General features: G+C 34.1%; 1 protein-coding gene across 1 annotated transcript in view; it reads right to left on the minus strand.

Moving 5' to 3' along the window:
• Positions 1-11,039: 11,039 nt before the first annotated feature.
• LOC138334251 (uncharacterized) overlaps positions 11,040-23,623 on the minus strand; it is a 30,110-nt gene continuing 17,526 nt past the window's right edge. The window contains exon 4 of the mRNA XM_069282874.1: positions 11,040-11,372. Within this exon, the coding sequence (XP_069138975.1) occupies positions 11,116-11,372 (257 nt within the window). The 3' untranslated portion in view covers positions 11,040-11,115. The remainder of the gene's footprint in view (positions 11,373-23,623) is intronic.

Here is a 23,623-nt window from a genome sequence, read left to right on the forward strand (position 1 = left end):
CTATGTGATGTAATGTTTGGAGACAAAAATTCCTGGATTTGATTTCATGAAAAAGAAACAATATCTTCAGTGTTATCACATAATGGAAAATATGACAGTACAGACTTCTTATTTACATGGATACTGTCATTGGTTGGGTTCAAAATCTTAATTTGTACTAAATGATCAGGAGAACATGTTGCTACAGATTTACATACTAATAAACCCTTAAACTGTAGTTGAGGATGACTTTCACAAATCCCTTGCATACCAATCTGGATATCACTTGAAAGTTTCCCACTAACTACACATTCCGAGTTTGGAATGAGTACATAAAATCTTTGTAGTATTTTTCTTGCCATGAAAACTAGCACCTGCACTGAAATCTAGAACAATATTGTGTGAACGTAAATATTCAACACCAAGTATCATAGGGTGCGATGCTTCATCTAAAATATATACAAATACACTGTATAGCTTACTCGACTCATACTGGCTACACTATGACTGAGGTCACTAGCTGTGCCAAAAATTTGAACAGTAATGTTACTAGCTACAACATTTTTCATTTGACTCTGTGAAAAATTTGAAATAGCAGACTGAGGTAAAGCATCAAACAATTGCTTAGATATGACATTAATTTCACTGCCAGAATCAAGCAGAGCTGTAACTGGTAAACAACCTGCATATACATTCAGATACATAAAGCGATTATCTGTTGTAATCTTTGGCTGCTGCTCAGTACTGTCCGTATCACTAGAAGACGTTGGTTTGCGCTGAACTCTTCCAGTCACCGATCGCGAGGTATCAATCATCTGGACTGGGTTCATTACCTCCACACAGAGACCTGAGAGGTGCGCGTCAATCCCAGGCCGAGACTGTTTAACTGCGGACACTTCAATGCGGTATGGCCTGTCTCGCTACACAGTTGACAAACATCTGTGGTAGTAGACACCGACACCGATCGCGATAGCCTACAACACTTTGCGCTGTGTCCGTTCTGTTTACACAAATCACAAAGAAGCGATGGGGAAACTTGTCCAATGCCAAGCCAATTACAATTAGGTTTGATATGTCCCTGACCTTGACATTTGAAGCACGTCCTGATCTCCTCGTCGGTCTTCGGACGTTGACCTCTGGGTTTGGAGTCTTTGGTCTTTTTCTGTAACTTTTCCAGCTTGTCTAGGCGTTCACATATCTGATTAAGGGCTGTCACTGTGGCATCTTCGGCGTCACTCTTCTTAAGAGCACTGATAGATGGTTGAACGACATTGTGTGAGACATTAAAGTCTTGGCGATAACCATGACTCTCTCCAATTTTGGCTGAATGAAGGGCGTCACGAAGAGTTGATACTCGTCCTAGGCCAGCTCGTACAAAAAACCGAAGTTAAGACGGTAAGCCTTGAATGAATTTGAAAGTCATATCACGTTCACTTTTTTGTAAACGCAAGCCTTTTACTCACAACAACTGCATGATACTCCTCAATTGCTTCTGAGGGATGTTTCAAATGATGCCAGTTGGCCTCCTCAGCGATGAGGGCTGGATTGTCTCCACAGTACTCTTGGCGAAAGCTGGCCTCAATCTGGGGCCATGACAGTCTCTTATTACTAGTGAGCGTGTCAAACCAGACCAAGGCAGGGCCTTGTAGCCTCAAATGAAAACAAGCTATAATTTGTTCATGGTTATCTACTAGTCCAGAGAGTGTGAGATAACTGTGAAACTCACGCAAAAACTTCTCTCCATCTTCATTCATGAATCCCGAAAATCTCAAATGTTTATCTGGGACGACGTCTCGAATGATAAATGTCGGTCCGACTCCATGGCCACGTGATGAATTATGGGCGGGAATGTGAACATTATAATTACCGTCTGGTTGAGGGAAATCTGTCCGTGGTAAACGGTACCCCGGGTTCCCGTCGGGAGTCTGTGAGAAATTTGGACGAGGTAGCGTATTCATATGTGGATGGTCATCAGGGCATGGCATTTCAGTATTTGTCACAGCACAGTTCATTCCGTTTCCCGCCATGGCGTGATAGCGGTTAACGTTGTTCTCCGTGATCCCGTCAGCAATGTCGTCACTTCATCGAATTGGTGTGTCGAGGTGCGAAATGGGGTCACAGCCTGAAGTATACATACTGTTAGGAGTACTGCAAGTAACATCTATTAAATTCGAATTCTCCACCATGTTGTGTGTCGCTTCATGTGTTTGGGGAATGTTAGAGTGAGAGACAGCAACACGTCCGTTCATTTTTTCTTCCTTTTATTTAGACTGGTTCCCTTCCCTTAGTTCTCTACTCTCCGCCAGGCTGCGCTCCGCTCACTAGGGACCGGTAGCGGGTAACCATGATGATTTTTTTGATTGGTCAATCTACATATCCGGTTCGCTGGTATCACTTTTTTAGACGTGGGAAACCCCTTTACGCACGAAGCGACGGATCTTAACGTAAAGAATAAATAATTTATTTGAACGATATATAAACAAAATTAAATAAGATCTTAAGTTTTGAAATCATTTCGTGCTAACAGAGTTTAGTGTGTTCATAGGAACGACGTTAATGACGTTATTTTCTCTTAACGGAAGTAGCCGTCTCCATGATGACATATCATGCGCAGAAATGATGCGCACTACTCTGGAGTTGGAATTCTCACTCAAGATGGCTACTCGCTACCGGTCCTCAGTGAAGCGTACGCAAGGGAGGTAACTGAGGCGGGAACCAGTCTACCTTTTATTCTTCTCAATTTTCTATCTTTTACAACAAAAGAGTTCCAAAGTTTCAAATGTGATTAGAGTTATTTCCCCCTTGCCCACAACTAGATAGTTTCATCGCTCATTCCAATACAATACTATAACATCACGTCACGTTCTCGATCTTTTCGACAATACACAAACATGACTAGTATGTGAAATGTGTTCGATATAAGATTAAGTAATCGACATTACATATAAATCAATAAATGTACAAACCTACGTGTTAGTTATTTCGCTGAAATACCGTCGATTTCATTGTTAGACGACTTTATTTAGCTGTAAGTTAAATGTCGTTGTTGACATTCATGTGTTCGTCGCTGACAACTTGTTGCCAAAATGACGTAGATGCCTAGCCGGCGTTTCGAGTGTATTCGTTGTATAAATATTGTAAAGAATGTCTGCTATTATACTTAGATCGTTTTATTGTTTATGAAGATTTGTGTATTAATCTAGGTTTAGATGCATTGTATACGATGTGTATTATAGTGTAAAAGGAGTTGGTCGGTGTGGCTTGTAAATAGTGTTAAATACGGTTTCTGTCACTCAGCTGACGGAGCATGTTTTTATTTATTTATTTTTTTTATTCAGTTTTTTTGTTGTTACATTCATTTTCCATGTTACAAATCAACACACAGTAAGAAAAACAAATGGCATACATGTACTGAAAGTTCAGGAAGTTGTCAATTATAACTACATACATACACTATGTAAATTTAATTTGTATCTTTCTTCCGCTAATCTCCAAAAAATTGGCCACAAAAACCCACTTTTGCTTTATTTTGTTTTTTTTTCTCTCTGAATATGAAATTAAATCAAAATTTTCAATTTCTTTGTAAAATAAGGTATAAGCTTTCCACTCTCCAATAGAAGGAGTTTTTGATTTTAATTTACAATAGTATATATAATATTTCAGCAATAATATCAAAAAATTCAATTCATAGCTAAAAACATTGTCTACAATACTGTGACGAGTGGACCCTGTGAGAATGGACGAGTGAGGTGAGAGAGTTTACGATAATTAGGGATTGTTGATTAGATATAAAGATAAGATCGTATTAATCATTTGCACATGTAACATGATTAGATTATATAATTGTAAAAGGAGCGGGTCGGTGTGGCTTGTAAATAGTGTTAAATACGGTCTCTGTCACTCAGCTGACGGAGCATGCTTTTTTGGCTCAGTCGGTAGAGCCGTAGATTTCCACACCGGAGACCCGTGTTCGATTCCTGGTCGGGGCACTCGACAGGAATGTGTATTTTCCCTGTTCTTCTACAATAGTTCCTTTGGTAAGGTCTCGGGTGTGAGACAGGCCAACCGAGGCTTTCAGCCAATCAGCGGGCGGCCTGACCTCGCCCGAGGCCCAAAGTTATAGATAGGGGTGAGCACAGGGCCTCGCCACTTCTGTTTCACCGGTACAAAAGAGCGGTCACTATGCTCTCTCAGGATAATAGCGCCAGACGAAATTGGTTATTTCTTAAGTTAGGATTAGACACTCACATGTTTTAAGAGTACGGCTCTTAGCCTCTATGAGTTGTCTAAGTATTTATTTCTTGGATTATTTAGTTATAGGAAAAGACTATCATAAGTTTCAAGAATGCGTCTCTTAGCCTCTGTGAGATGTCAATAGTCGATTTCTCAGGAAAGACTCATCAGTTTCAAGAATGCGGCTCTTAGCCTCTGTGAGATTACTGGATATTATGGAGATTGTAATTTTTATTTAACACGTGTTGGGACTTTCTCAGTTATACAATATATTCTTTAACTTTTATTACTGGCTTGAGTCTTTTATTATACTGGATTATTTCCGGATAAGCAATCGTTGAGACTTGTAGTCTTAACCTACGGATCATATAAAATATAAGGTTAGACAGAAACTGCGACCTGGGTGCTGGGTACTACCTGCACGCTACCGAGGAATACTGAGGAATACCGCACCCGGGTCCGGTTTTTGTCACAATACTATCATAATTGTCTACTGAATGCAGTTCAATGCTTATATTTACATTGATAATAATTTTGTAATAAAATGACAGCTCATTCACTTGTAAACGTAAACTGGGTTTAGTAAGTTTACATAATGCGGTTTACATTTATAACCGCGATAACATTGATGTTATTCCCCCGGGCTGTACCTAATCCACCAGTCTATCTGACCACCGTCAAAGTGAAGGGTCAAAAGTGTGATTTATTTAGGTTTTCCTGCCTTAACCTTATCTGCCTTGGGTGACAGTAAACACACAACATCCGTAGGTGAATAATTCAGACGTCATGATCTCGAAGCTGTCAATTTTCAACAGCACGTTCCATTTTCAACGGCATTCAGGGTCAGTTCTCAACGCTGATAAACGATCCGAGGTAAATTTTCAATGGAGGTTATACGAATGCCGTTGCATTGAAAATTGACAGCTTCGAGGATTAAAGCATACATTGTTAATAGCATATTGTCTATATACCTCATAATTCCATTCTTAATGTTTTATATGTATAACAGTCAGCGTAACTTTCATTCAAGAGGTATGCTTATCTATTTTTTCTAGTTTATTTTAGATAATCAACTTATCATTAGTTTTAATTATGTTATCTAAACATTATCTTAAAATACAGTTAGAAGTACCTTCTAGTTTTAAAATATACTCCAAATTTCTGATGTGCTGGTTAAATACAAAGGTAACCTTCCTAATTCTCAATATACAAAATCATAACATGTTTTGTTGACTCCAAGTACATTTTTTTGCAAAAAAAGTGCATCTTTTCTACGTCAGAAGCTATATGATTTTTATTTGCATATCCCAATTAACTATTAGTATATGTATCGAAAATAGAGCATTGTGTCAAAATATTAGTAAAAGCATGATTTTTCAACTTACTACATTAAATAGGAAAATAAGCTTTTTCTAACCCGATTTGAAACATGAATTTGAGATTGCTCATCTTTTTTCATTGAAATTAAATAACATTTCAAGGTATGCATACATAGATACATAGATTTATTCTGACATGTAAACATGTACAGGATTTTTATGATCCAATAATTTTTTTAATTTATTTTTCATTCATTTTCAAAAGTTTTACATATAAATACAATACAACAGATATGAATGATGTATGTTGGAGTTGATTAAGTTAATACAAAAGTAGTCATGTATACTCATAATATACACCAATCAATGGACAACACATTTACACTAACAAACTCACTGATAATTTATAGAGGATAAGTTCACAAGCATTGATATTTTTAAGGTAATATACATTGTTAAGTATCAGAGAGATGTAGGACACACATACATACATACAAGGTACCTCTGTCAAACCTAGGTCAAATTTTTTTTACAAGTTTTTATTGGTTTTTGTGTATGTTTTTAATGTTTTAAAATTTAAATATATAATCCAATAATAGTCAGCTCTTGGAAATTTACGGATTTATTTTTTCAGTGAATAAATACTTTTGTGACTGATTTTTCCAATATGAATCGAGCTCATATTCAAATTGTTTAACTTTCCTATAGAGTGAACAACATTTGATGGGAGACTGTTCCAAGTATTCACGACTCTCTTTGTACACGTTCAAATCATGGGTAGCCCGAGATACTCTTGCCCTGACACCAGACTTAGACATTATGACAGACAGATGTCTGGTAAGGGCCAGAGCGCAGTGCTACATCAAGAGGCGGAAATCGCCGACACCGTTTGGTATCGGGCCAGGTCATCTCCGATTGAGACTACTTACAAAACATTACCACCGAGAAGCGTCACTTAACTTGATCTTTTCACCAAAAGAATAATTTATCTACCCACTGCAATCCATTTTATCATGCATGCACGTTATATTATGTCAACACAGTAGTTTCCTGTACGCAACTTTAAATCTTCCTCCTCGTCGTCGCCATTTTCTCATAGTGTGCAAATCGCCTCTAATCTCGACGGATTGCTATATTTGGGTAGATAAATTATTCATTTGTTGAAAAGACCAAGGTAAGTGGGGCTTCTCGGAGGTCAGCTGAATTGGAGATGACCTGGGCCGATACCAAATGGTGTCGGCGAGTTCCACCTTTTGCGCTCTGGCCCTCACCAGACATCTATCTGTGATAATGTCCAAGTCTGGTGTGAGGGCTAGAGTATCTCAGGCTAGTCCACGGGTACTTGATCCCTGGTTGATTGAAAACAAATCTACGACTTCCTTGTCGTATTTTCCAGAAAGTACGAAAGATATGCAGGCCTGTGACTGGCCATTTTCTCCTGAACTGACTTCATGTTTGCTATGAAATGATTTATTTCGTGGACTGGTCGATATTAACATATATGATTATATGTCCAGTGCAGTCTACGCCCGTTTCTGAAAATCATTATTTTTGTCTTATCAACATTTAGAGTCAACTTACAATTGTTGTTGAATCATTTCTTGCAGAGACTGTAACATCAAGCCAAGTTCTTTCTTACAAATAAAAAAAATAAACCAAACCATTATGCTCATTTCTGCACTTATTTGCTTCATATTACCGAGAGAAAATAATAAAAATGTACAAAAATGAATCTTGACCTTTAAAGATAATGACCTTGAATTTTGAAATTAATTTTTTCCGAAGTAGATCGACTCGACTGGGGCGAGTCATTGGGAAAGTGTTTGTCGAGATCTAGTAGCGTTAAGTTACGTAATGATGAACGAGTTTTTATGGGGTCACTATTCAACAGGGTCCATTTTTAACGGGTCGATGTGAAAAGTGCGATTTAAGTTCAGTTTCCAACGGCATTTTGAGTCAGTTTTCAACGTGGCTCTATTTTTAGGTCATCTGACCCGAAGGGTCAGGATGACCTATTGTCATCATGCACCGTCCGTCGTCGTGCGCCGTGCGCCGTGCGCCGTTCGTAAATTTTTCATTCAAACGACTTCTTCTCAATAACCGGAAGGCCCAGGGTACTCATATTTGGCCGGTAGGTTGCTGGGATAAAGGGCTATCAAGTTTGTTCAAATGAATGACCTTGACCTTCATTCAAGGTCACAGGGGTCAAAAAGGCTAAAATCTTTTAACGATTCTTCTCAAGAACCAGAAGGCCCAGGATACTCATTTTGGGCCTGCAGCATGTGAAATGAAGGGCTACCAAGTTTGTTCAAATGAAGGACCTTGACCTTCATTCAAGGTCACAGGGGTCAAATATGCTAAGATCTTTAAGCTTGACTTTCATTCAAGGTCACAGGGGTCAATTAAGCTAAATTCTTTCAACAACTTCTTGTCGATAACTAAGAGGCCTAGAGACCTGATATTGGGTCCGTGACATGCTTGGATGAAGGGCTATCAAGTTTGTTCAAATGAATGACCTTGATTTTCATTCCAGGTCACTGGGGTCAAATAGGCTAAAATCTTTAAACGAATTCTTCTCAAGAACCAGAAGGCCCAGGGTGCTGATATTGGGCATGTAGCAAGCTAGGATGAAGGGCTTCCCAGTTTGTTCAAATGAATGACCTTGACATTCATTCAAGGTCAAAGGGGTCAAATAGGCTAAAATCTTTAAACGACTTCTTCTCAAGAACCAAAAGGCCCAGGATACTCATTTTGGGCCTGCAGCATGCTGGAATGAAGGGCTACCAAGTTTGTTCAAATGAAGGACCTTGACCTTCATTCAAGGTCACAGGGGTCAAATATGCTAAGATCTTTAAACGACTTCTTCTCAAGAACCGAAAGGCCCAGGATACTCATATTTGGCGTGCAGCATGCTTGGATGAAGGGCTACCAAGTTTGTTCAAAGAATGACCTTGACATTCTTCAAGGTCACAGGGGTCAAATAGGGTAAAATCTTTAAAAGACTTCTTCTCAAGAACCAGAAAGTCCCAGGATACTCATATTAGGCATGTAGCATGCTGGGATGAAGGGCTACCAAGTTTGTTCAAATGAAGGACCTTAAACCTTCATTAAAGGTCACAGGGCTCAAATAGGCTAAAATCTTTAAACGACTATGTTGTATTGTACTAATAGTCAGATGACCGTTAAGGCCCATGGTTCTCTTATCAACGTTACACTGGTATAGTGAAGCATTATTTATATCAAACAATATTATTGTCATTTATAAGAAGTTATACTAAAACTTGTGCTTAATCCGTTGATCAATACGAAATGCTTTATCCGTCAATAAGATCACGTGAATTTGTTCCACATCTGACAGAATTTTTTAACTTGAACCCGAATTTTAACCTTTTGGTGAATGAACCGGATTGACGTCTTTTTCACTATTTCGAAACTCTCGTTTGACAGTGTAGTCTTTTTCTTGGCTCATGGCAAAGGAATGTATTGTAAAGTAATTCTTTGATGGGTAATTATTGTTTTCTGATTATTTTCATATTGTTTCAGTGATATTGAACACTAAACAGAATTACTGAAACTGTTTGTGAATTACGTTTATATATTTCCCACGGTAGTAAAAAGTAGTACGATCTCTTTCTGTTAAGTGAATGAATCTTTTCTTGGTCATCAAAGAAGCGTCTCGCTCCGAGAGAAATCATGTAAATAATAGGCAATTTACTTTCGTTTTGAATGTCATACTGGTTGCAGGATAAACAGAACACAAGGGTAATATCTTACAATACAGGCTTTATCTTGGCGCTCGGCAGAGCCTCATCATATCGGCTTTCCTAAGTCACGCACCAACATAAACCTTGTAGCGTAATAGTCTCGACATCCTTGAACTCCTGACGTCATGTCATCTGTCATGACATCACATTATTGTTTTTGACATGACGTCACAATTGATTACCTGAGCGACACAGCCAAAGTCATATTCCATCTTTGCATATTAAAGAGTTATAGCCCACTTTCGGATAGGTATCGATGTTATCATTTTAACAGTGTAATTCACATCTCTAAAATTAATGACGGTACGCTTGCAAACACACGCGTCACCTACCCAGAAAGGCAGATAACTCTGTAATATACGTATGCAAAAATGTTACAATGGCAAAGTTACTGGATTTATGTGGATTTTGTGATGAAATGTAGAACCTAATGCGAGCAATGTGGCCTGGGGTACCCAGAGGAGAACTACAATATATCTGAGCAACTCCATTCGATATAAAATTCGGATGTTTATTGCTCAGGAAAGGATATCACAGACAGATTCCTGGTAGATATCAAAGTCTAACAGTGAAAAGTCAAAGATTAATCGCTAAATCCGTCATTGGTTTGAGTTAAGGTTTATGTAAAGGCTTTAAAAAGTGATATTTTGCAAGCCTATAACTCATTACTGTGCTGCAATTGAACAAAACAAACTTCATTAATTGTTGCTATGTACCCTGGCTAACTGTCAGTCTTACTGCGGATATGTAATTTGTGAAGCTGCTTGTAAATTTCAGTAAAATAAGAGAAAAATGTATATTTCTGGAGAAGACATAGAACTCGTGTGAATTGCATTGATGGCACCAAATAAGCAAGGTATCGTGTTCAGTAGTGACTATGCCAGGTACTCCAACAGTTTGTTTGGCAAAATCGGACCAGCGAATAGCACAGGAGCCTATTGTTGTAAATGCAAATGGCTGCTTTAAATGGCGGATTACAAATATAGCATATAAGAAGACATTTTAATTGATACAAGTACTCTTATATACACTATAAGGTACTCAGAACATGACAAGAAGACTATTAACGAAAAAATAGTTAAAATGTGGACTTTGATGAGGCTCTTTCCGGAAATCTGCATTTTTCGCCCCAAACAGATCGGTTGAAATATTTTTTCGTGAAGAGTCTTCTTGTCATGTTCAGAATACCTTATGGTGTCTATAAGAACATTTGTATCAATTGAGATGGCTTCTTATATGCGATATTTGTGATCCGCCATTTATAGCAGCCATTTGCATTTTACTACAATAGGCTCATGCGCTATTTGCTGGTCCGATTTTGCCAAACAAACTGTTCACAACTGAACATGATGGCATGAATATTTGGTTCCATCAATGCAATTCACACGAGTTCTATGTCTTCTCCAGAAATATACATTTTTCTCAAATTTTACTGAATTTTACAAGCAGCTTCACAAATTACATATCAACAGTAAGACTGACAGTTAGCCAGGGTATATACCAACAATTAATGAAATTAGTTCTGTTCAATTGCAGCACAGTAATGAGTTTTAGGCTTGCAAAATATCACTGTTTAAAGCCTTTACATGAACCTTAATTGTGTGTCAATCTTTAGTAATGTTAAAAAATCCTTGCCAAATTATCAATCGTTAGAATTAATCATATCCTTTGTTAAAACTGTCGCAAAACAATTGACACTGTATACATCATTATCAAAATTATGAAATGAAGCCACGACAGGGAATTTTGCTTTATGTTTGTTTATTAAGATAATCCTGAGACAATGAAGAACAAAGCGTCCGCCTGAGTAGCCGGTCTGATTAGGTGGTACAGATTCCCAGGAGAGTGTTCCAGGAACAACCCACTCCCTTACACACAGTTTCTGTCGTGAAGTTGCTACATTCGTATCTGCACGTGCCGGTATCCCAGGTACAGTCCGCGTTCTGGGGAGAAGCTTGGCACGTGGCCTGGGTGGTGAAGGAGCCACAACAAAACACACCAAGAGTGGTTGCAGTAGGTAAGCTTGGACACGATTCCCCTTCCGGAGCAGGCTGGCGAAGTATTAACAATACCAAGACTGGAAAATAGTAATTCATATCGTCAATTCCGCGACTAAATAAGCATGTACGTCATTCTTGCAAATAAGGAAAAATACTTGGAAATTAAAAACATTATCATAGAAAATCATGGATGATTCTATCAAACATTTTGGATAATTCTGAATGGTATTTACAAAGGTCGTAATTACACAGTAGTTTTAATATAACCATTTCTAATGTCAATAGACAGATGACAAGTGACTATCTTCTTATCGATATGTACACAGTATTTTAGATTGACATTGTATGTAGATAGCTACACGGTATTTCACATCAATATTGTATGTAGATGTCTACACAGTATTTCAGATTGACATTGCATTAAGATATCTACACAGTATTTCAGATTGACATTTTACTTAGATTTCAGATTGACATTGCATGTAGATATCTACAATGTATTTTAGACTGCCATTGCATGTAGAGATATACACAGTATTTTAGATTGACATTTTATGTAGATATCTATACAATTTTTCAGACTGATATTGTATGTGGATATTTACACAGTAGTTCCGATTGACATTGTATGTAGATATCTACACATCATTTCAGACTGATATCGTATGTAGATATCTACACAGTATTTCAGATAGACATTGTATGTAGATATCTACATGGTATTTCAGATTGACATTGTATGTAGATATCCACATGGTATTTCAGATTGACATTGCATGTAGATATCTACACAATATTTCAGACTGACATTGTATGTAGATATCTACACAGTATTTCAGACTGACATTGTATGTAGATATCTACACAGTATTTCAGACTGACATTGTATGTATATTTCTACACAGTATTTCAGACTGACATTGTATGTAGATATCTACACAGTATTTCAGATTGACATTGCATGTAGATATCTACACAGTATTTGAGACTGTCATTGCATGTAGATATCTACACATTATTTTAGACTAACATTGTATGTATATTTCTACACAGTATTTCAGACTGACATTGTATGTAGATATCTACACAATATTTCAGACTGACATTGTATGTAGATATTTACACAGTATTTCAGATTGACAATTGCATGTAGATATCTACACAAAATTTCAGATTGATATCAATGACTAAGTAGACGATATGACCTGATATAAATGATTAAGTAGACGATATGACCTGATACGAATGACTAAGTAGACGATATAACCTGATATAAATGACTAAGTAGACGATATAACCTGATATAAATGACTAAGTAGACGATACAAATGACTAAGTAGACGATATAAATGACTAAGTAGACGATATAAATGACCAATTAGACGATATAACCTGATATAAATGACTAAGTAGACGATATAAATGACTAAGTAGACGATATAAATGACTAGGCAGACGATTTAATGACTACGTAAACGATATCAATGACCAAGTAGACGATATGACCTGATATAAATGACTAAGTAGACGATATAAATGACTAGACGATATAATCTGATACAAATGACTAAGTAGATGACAAAGCCTGATATAAATGACTAAGTAGACGATATAAATGACTAGACGATATAAATGACTAGACGATATAACCTAATACAAATGATTAAGTAGACGACAAAGCCTGATATAAATGACTAAGTAGACGATATAAATGACTAAGTAGACGATATAACCTGATATAAATGACTAAGTAGACGATACAAATGACTAAGTAGACGATATCAATGACTAAGTAGACGATATAAATGACTAGACGATATAACCTGATACAAATGACTAAGTAGACGACAAAGCCTGATATAAATGACTACGTAGACGACAAAGCCTGATATAAATGACTAAGTAGACGATATAAAGGACTAAGTAGACGATATAAATGACTAAGTAGACGATATAAATGACTAAGTAGACGATATAACCTGATACAAATGACTAAGTAGACGATATAAATGACTAAGTAGACGATATAACCTGATATAGATGACTGAGTAGACGATATGACCTGATATAAATGACTAAATAGACGATATAAATGACTAAGTAAACGAAATGACCTGATATAAATGACTAAGTAGACGATATAAATGACTAAGTAGACGATATAACCTGATATAAATGACTACGTAGACGATATAAATGACTAAGTAGACGATATAACCTGATACAAATGACTACGTAGACGATATAACCTGATATAAATGACTAAGTAGACGATATAAATGACTAAGTAGACGATATGACCTGATATAAATGACTAAGTAGACGATATAAATGACTAAGTAGACGATATAACCTGATATAAATGACTAAGTAGACGATACAAATGACTAAGTAGACGATATAAATGACTAAGTAGACGATATAAATGACTAAGTAGACGATATAACCTGATATAGATGACTAAGTAGACGATATGACCTGATATAAATGACTAAATAGACGATATAAATGACTAAGTAAACGAAATGACCTGATATAAATGACTAAGTAGACGATATAAATGACTAAGTAGACGATATAACCTGATATAAATGACTAAGTAGACGATATAAATGACTAAGTAGACGATATGACCTGATACGAATGACTAAGTAGACGATATAAATGACTAAGTAGACGATATGACCTGATATAAATGACTAAGTAGACGATATAACCTGATATAAATGACTACGTAGACGATATAAATGACTAAGTAGACGATATAACCTGATACGAATGACTAAGTAGACGATACAAATGACTAAGTAGACGATATAAAGGACTAAGTAGACGATATAAATGACTAAGTAGACGATATAACCTGATACAAATGACTAAGTAGACGATATAAATGACTAAGTAGACGATATAAATGACTAAGTAGACGATATAACCTGATATAGATGACTAAGTAGACGATATGACCTGATATAAATGACTAAATAGACGATATAAATGACTAAGTAAACGAAATGACCTGATATAAATGACTAAGTAGACGATATAAATGACTAAGTAGACGATATAACCTGATATAAATGACTAAGTAGACGATATAAATGACTAAGTAGACGCTATGACCTGATACGAATGACTAAGTAGACGATATAAATGACTAAGTAGACGATATGACCTGATATAAATGACTAAGTAGACGATATAACCTGATATAAATGACTACGTAGACGATATAAATGACTAAGTAGACGATATGACCTGATACGAATGACTAAGTAGACGATATAACCTGATATAAATGACTAAGTAGACGATATGACCTGATATAAATGACAAAATAGACGATATAAATGACTAAGTAGACGAAATGACCTGATATAAATGACTTAGTAGACGATATAAATGACTAAGTAGACGATAATAACCTGATATAAATGACTAAGTAGACGATATAACCTGATATAAATGACTAAGTAGACGATATAACCTGATATAAATGACTAAGTAGACGATATAACCTGATATAAATGACTAAGTAGACGATATAACCTGATATAAATGACTAAGTAGACGATATAAATGACTAAGTAGACGATATAACCTGATATAAATGACTAAGTAGACGATATAAATGACTAGACGATATAAATGACTAAGTAGACGATATAAATGACTAAGTAGACTGATATAAATGACTAAGTAGACGATATAAATGACTAAGTAGACGATATAACCTGATATAAATGACTAAGTAGACGATATAACCTGATATAAATGACTAAGTAGACGATATGACCTGATATAAATGACTAAGTAGACGATATAACCTGATATAAATGACTAAGTAGACGATATGACCTGATATAAATGACTAAGTAGACGATATAACCTGATATAAATGACTAAGTAGACGATATGACCTGATATAAATGACTAAGTAGACGATATAACCTGATATAAATGACTAAGTAGACGATATAACCTGATATAAATGACTAAGTAGACGATATAACCTGATATAAATGACTAAGTAGACGATATAAATGACTAAGTAGACGAATATAGACGAAACAGATATAATGACTAAGACGATATAACCTGATAAATGACTAAGTAGACGATATAAATGACCTAGAATATAAATGACTAAGTAGACGATATAGACGATATAAATGACTAAGTAGACGATATATACTGAGACCGATATAAATGACTAAGTAGACGATATAAATGACTAAGTAGACGATATGACCTGATATAAATGACTAAGTAGACGATATAAATGACTAAGTAGACGATATAACCTGATATAAATGACTAAGTAGACGATACTGATATAAATGACTAAGTAGACGATATGACCTGACATAAATGACTAAGTAGACGATATGACCTGATACGAATGACTAAGTAGACGATATAACCTGATATAAAAATGACTAAGTAGACGATATGACCTGATATAAATGACTAAGTAGACGATATAACCTGATATAAATGACTAAGTAGACGATATAAATGACTAAGGAGATGATATAAATGACTAAGTAGCCGATATGACCTGATATAAATGACTAAGTAGACGATATAAATGAATAAGTAGACGATATAGCCTGATATAAATGACTAAGTAGACGATATAACCTGATATAAATGACTAAGTAGACGATATGACCTGATATAAATGACTAAGTAGACGATATAACCTGATATAAATGACTAAGTAGACGATATAAATGACTAAGTAGACGATATAACCTGATATAAATGACTAAGTAGACGATATAAATGACTAGACGATATAACCTGATACAAATGACTAAGTAGACGATATAACCTGATATAAATGACTAAGTAGACGATATAAATGACTAGACGATATAACCTGATACAAATGACTAAGTAGACGATATAACCTGATATAAATGACTAAGTAGACGATCTAAATGACTAGACTATAAATGACTAAGTAGACGATATAAATGACTAAGTAGACGATCTAAATGACTAAGTAGACGATATAAATGACTAAGTAGACGATATAAATGACTAAGTAGACGATATAAACCTGATATAGATGACTAAGTAGACGATATGACCTGATATAAATGACTAAGTAGACGATATAAATGACTAAGTAGACGATATAAATGACTAAGTAGACGATATAACCTGATATAAATGACTAAGTAGACGATATAAATGACTAAGTAGACGATATGACCTGATATAAATGACTAAGTAGACGATATAAATGACTAAGTAGACGATATGACCTGATATAAATGACTAAGTAGACGATATAACCTGATATAAATGACTAAGTAGACGATATAAATGACTAAGTAGACGATATGACCTGATACGAATGACTAAGTAGACGATATAAATGACTAAGTAGACGATATGACCTGATATAAATGACTAAGTAGACGATATAACCTGATATAAATGACTAAGTAGACGATATAAATGACTAAGTAGACGATATGACCTGATATAAATGACTAAGTAGACGATATAAATGACTAAGTAGACGATATAACCTGATATAAATGACTAAGTAGACGATATAACCTGATATAAATGACTAAGTAGACGATATAAATGACCTGATATAAATGACTAAGTAGACGATATAACCTGATATAAATGACTAAGTAGACGATATAACCTGATATAAATGACTAAGTAGACGATATAACCTGATATAAATGACTAAGTAGACGATATAAATGACTAAGTAGACGATATAAATGACTAAGTAGACGATATAAACCTGATAAAATGACTAAGTAGACGATATAACCTGATATAAATGACTAAGTAGACGAATATGACCTGATATAAATGACTAAGTAGACGATATAAATGACTAAGTAGACGATATAAATGACTAAGTAGACGATATAAGTGACTAAGTAGACGATATGACCTGATATAAATGACTAAGTAGACGATATAAATGACTAAGTAGACGATATGACCTGATATAAATGACTAAGTAGACGATATGACCTGATATAAATGACTAAGTAGACGATATAACCTGATATAAATGACTAAGTAGACGATATAACCTGATATAAATGACTAAGTAGACGATATAAATGACTAAGTAGACGATATGACCTGATATAATTGACTAAGTAGACGATATAAATGACTAAGTAGACGATATAACCTGATACGAATGACTAAGTAGACGATATAACCTGATATAAATGACTAAGTAGACGATATGACCTGATATAAATGACTAAGTAGACGATATAACCTGATATAAATGACTAAGTAGACGATATAACCTGATATAAATGACTAAGTAGACGATATGACCTGATATAAATGACTAAGTAGACGATATAAATGACTAAGTAGACGATATAAATGACTAAGTAGACGATATAACCTGATATAAATGACTAAGTAGACGATATAACCTGATATAAATGACTAAGTAGACGATATAACCTGATATAAATGACTAAGTAGACGATATAACCTTATATAAATGACTAAGTAGACGATATGACCTGATATAAATGACTAAGTAGACGATATAACCTGACTAATAGACTAATAGACCTGATATAAATGACTAAGTAGACGATATAAATGACTAAGTAGACGATATGACCTGATATAAATGACTAAGTAGACGATATAAATGACTAAGTAGACGATATAACCTGATATAAATGACTAAGTAGACGATATAACCTGATATAAATGACTAAGTAGACGATATACCTGATATAAATGACTAAGTAGACGATATAACCTGATATAAATGACTAAGTAGACGATATAAATGACTAAGTAGACGATATAACCTGATATAAATGACTAAGTAGACGATATAACCTGATATAAATGACTAAGTAGACGATATAAATGACTAAGTAGACGATATAAATGACTAAGTAGACGATATGACCTGATATAAATGACTAAGTAGACGATATAAATGACTAAGTAGACGATATAACCTGATATAAATGACTAAGTAGACGATATGACCTGATATAAATGACTAAGTAGACGATATAACCTGATATAAATGACTAAGTAGACGATATAACCTGATATAAATGACTAAGTAGACGATATGACCTGATACGAATGACTAAGTAGACGATATAACCTGATATAAATGACTAAGTAGACGATATGACCTGATATAAATGACTAAGTAGACGATATAAATGACTAAGTAGACGATATAAATGACTAATAGACGATATAAATGACTAAGTAGACGATATAACCTGATATAAATGACTAAGTAGACGATATAAATGACTAGACGATATACCAATACAAATGACTAAGTAGACGATATAACCTGATATAAATGACTAAGTAGACGATATAAATGACTAAGTAGACGATAAACCTGATATAAATGACTAAGTAGACGATATAAATGACTAAGTAGACGATATGAATATGACATAAATGACTAAGTAGACGATATAATGACCTAAGATACGAATGACTAAGTAGACGATATAAATGACTAAGTAGACGATATGACCTGATATAAATGACTAAGTAGACGATATAAATGACTAAGTAGACGATATAAATGACTAAGTAGACGATATAACCTGATATAAATGACTAAGTAGACGATATGACCTGATATAAATGACTAAGTAGACGATATAACCTGATATAAATGACTAAGTAGACGATATAAATGACTAAGTAGACGATATAACCTGATATAAATGACTAAGTAGACGATATAAATGACTAAGTAGACGATATAACCTGATATAAATGACTAAGTAGACGATATAACCTGATATAAATGACTAAGTAGACGATATAACCTGATATAAATGACTAAGTAGACGATATAACCTGATATAAATGACTAAGTAGACGATATAAATGACTAAGTAGACGATATAACCTGATATAAATGACTAAGTAGACGATATAAATGACTAAGTAACGATATAACCTGATATAAATGACTAAGTAGACGATATGACCTGATATAAATGACTAAGTAGACGATATAAATGACTAAGTAGACGATATAACCTGATATAAATGACTAAGTAGACGATATAACCTGATATAAATGACTAAGTAGACGATATAACCTGATATAAATGACTAAGTAGACGATATAACCTGATATAAATGACTAAGTAGACGAGTAGACGATATAACCTGATATAAATGACTAAGTAGACGATATAAATGACTAAGTGACGATATAATGATATAAATGAACTAAGTAGACGATATAACCTGATATAAATGACTAAGTAGACGATATAACCTGATATAAATGACTAAGTAGACGATATGACCTGATATAAATGACTAAGTAGACGATATAAATGACTAAGTAGACGATATAAATGACTAAGTAGACGATATATAAATGACTAAGTGACGATATACCTGATATAAATGACTGTAGACGATATAAATGACTAAGTAGACGATATAACCTGATATAAATGACTAAGTAGACGATATAACCTGATATAAATGACTAAGTAGACGATATAAATGACTAAGTAGACGATATAACCGATATAAATGACTAAGTAGACGATATAACCTGATATAAATGACTAAGTAGACGATATAAATGACTAAGTAGACGTATATAAATGACTAAGTAGACGATATACCTATATAAATGACTAAGTAGACGATATAAATGACTAAGTAGACGATATAACCTGATATAAATGACTAAGTAGACGATATAACCTGATATAAATGACTAAGTAGACGATATAACCTGATATAAATGACTAAGTAGACGATATAAATGACTAAAGATAGACTGATATAAATGACTAAGTAGACGATATAACCTGATATAAATGACTAAGTAGACGATATAACCTGATATAAATGACTAAGTAGACGATATGACCTGATATAAATGACTAAGTAGACGATATAAATGACTAAGTAGACGATAGACCTGATATAAATGACTAAGTAGACGATATAACCGATATAAATGACTAAGTAGACGATATAACCTGATATAAATGACTAAGTAGACGATATAACCCTGATATAAATGACTAAGTAGACGATATAAATGATACTAGACGATATAACCTGATATAAATGACTAAGTAGACGATATAACCTGATATAAATGACTAAGTAGACGATATAACCTGATATAAATGACTAAGTAGACGATATAACCTGATATAAATGACTAAGTAGACGATATAACCTGATATAAATGACTAAGTAGACGATATGACCTGATATAAATGACTAAGTAGACGATATAACCTGATATAAATGACTAAGTAGACGATATAAATGACTAAGTAGACGATATAACCTGATATAAATGACTAAGTAGACGATATAACCTGATATAAATGACTAAGTAGACGATATGACCTGATATAAATGACTAAGTAGACGATATAAATGACTAAGTAGACGATACAAATGACTAAGTAGACGATATAAATGACTAAGTAGACGATATAAATGACTAAGTAGACGATATAACCTGATATAAATGACTAAGTAGACGATATAACCTGATATAAATGACTAAGTAGACGATATAACCTGATATAAATGACTAAGTAGACGATATAAATGACTAAGTAGACGATATAAATGACTAAGTAGACGATATAACCTGATATAAATGACTAAGTAGACGATATAACCTGATATAAATGACTAAGTAGACGATATAACCTGATATAAATGACTAAGTAGACGATATAAATGACTAGACGATATAAATGACTAAGTAGACGATATAAATGACTAAGTAGACGATATAACCTGATATAAATGACTACGTAGACGATATAAATGACTAAGTAGACGATATGACCTGATACGAATGACTAAGTAGACGATATGACCTGATATAAATGACTAAATAGACGATATAAATGACTAAGTAAACGAAATGACGTGATATAAATGACTAAGTAGACGATATAAATGACTAAGTAGACGATATGACCTGATATAAATGACTAAGTAGACGATATAACCTGATATAAATGACTAAGTAGACGATATAACCTGATATAAATGACTAAGTAGACGATATGACCTGATATAAATGACTAAGTAGACGATATAACCTGATATAAATGACTAAGTAGACGATATAACCTGATATAAATGACTAAGTAGACGATATGACCTGATATAAATGACTAAGTAGACGATATAAATGACTAAGTAGACGATATAAATGACTAAGTAGACGATATAACCTGATATAAATGACTTAGTAGACGATATAAATGACTAGACGATATAACCTCATACAAATGACTACGTAGACGATATAACCTGATATAAATGACTAAGTAGACGATATAAATGACTAAGTAGACGATACAACCTGATATAAATGACTAAGTAGACGATATAAATGACTAAGTAGACGATATGACCTGACATAAATGACTAAGTAGACGATATGACCTGATACGAATGACTAAGTAGACGATATAAATGACTAAGTAGACGATATAACCTGATATAAATGACAAAGTAGACGATATAAATGACTAAGTAGACGATATAAATGACTAAGTAGACGATATAAATGACTAAGTAGACGATATGACCTGATACGAATGACTACGTAGACGATATAACCTGATATAAATGACTAAGTAGACGATATAAATGACTAAGTAGACGATAAACCTGATATAAATGACTAAGTAGACGATATAAATGACTAAGTAGACGATATGACCTGACATAAATGACTAAGTAGACGATATGACCTGATACGAATGACTAAGTAGACGATATAACCTGATATAAATGACTAAGTAGACGATATGACCTGATATAAATGACTAAGTAGACGATATGACCTGATACAAACGACTAAGTAGACGATATAACCTGATACAAATGACTAAGTAGACGATATAAATGACTAAGTAGACGATATAAATGACTAAGTAGACGATATAAATGACTAAGTAGACGATATGACCTGATATAAATGACTAAGTAGACGATATAACCTGATATAAATGACTAAGTAGACGATATAACCTGATATAAATGACTAAGTAGACGATATAACCTGATATAAATGACTAAGTAGACGATATAACCTGATATAAATGACTAAGTAGACGATATGACCTGATATAAATGACTAAGTAGACGATATGACCTGATACGAATGACTAAGTAGACGATATAACCTGATATAAATGACTAAGTAGACGATATGACCTGATATAAATGACTAAGTAGACGATATGACCTGATACAAACGACTAAGTAGACGATATAACCTGATACAAATGACTAAGTAGACGATATAAATGACTAAGTAGATGATATAAATGACTAAGTAGACGATATGACCTGATATAAATGACTAAGTAGACGATATAAATGACTAAGTAGACGATATAACCTGATATAAATGACTAAGTAGACGATATAACCTGATATAAATGACTAAGTAGACGATATGACCTGATATAAATGACTAAGTAGACGATATACCTGATATAATGACTAAGTAGACGATATAAATGACTAAGTAGACGAATAACCTGATATAAATGACTAAGTAGACGATATAAATGACTGACGATATAACCTGATAAAATGACTAAGTAGACGATATAACCTGATATAAATGACTAAGTAGACGATATAAATGACTAGACGATATAAATGACTAAGTAGACGATATAAATGACTAAGTAGACGATATAAATGACTAAGTAGACGATATAAATGACTAATAGACGATTATAACCGATATAAATGACTAAGTAGAGATAAAGACTATAGACTATAACTAGATATAATGACTAAGTAGACGATATAACCTGATATAAATGACTAAGTAGACGATATAAATGACTAAGTAGACGATATGACCTGATATAAATGACTAAGTAGACGATATAACCTGATATAAATGACTAAGTAGACGATATAACCTGATATAAATGACTAAGTAGACGATATAACCTGATATAAAATGACTAAGTAGACGATATAACTGATATAAATGACTAAGTAGACGATATAAATGACTAAGTAGACGATATAGACCTATATAAATGACTAAGTAGACGATATAACCTGATATAAATGACTAAGTAGACGATATAACCTGATATAAATGACTAAGTAGACGATAATGACTAGACGATATAAATGACTAAGTAGACGATATAAATGACTAAGATAAAACGATATAAATGACTAAGTAGACGATATAAATGACTAAGTAGACGATATAACCTGATATAAGATGACTAAGTAGACGATATGAACCTGATATAAATGACTA

The sequence above is a fragment of the Argopecten irradians genome, chromosome 11, assembly GCF_041381155.1.
Source record: "Argopecten irradians isolate NY chromosome 11, Ai_NY, whole genome shotgun sequence".
NCBI lineage: Eukaryota > Metazoa > Mollusca > Bivalvia > Pectinida > Pectinidae > Argopecten > Argopecten irradians.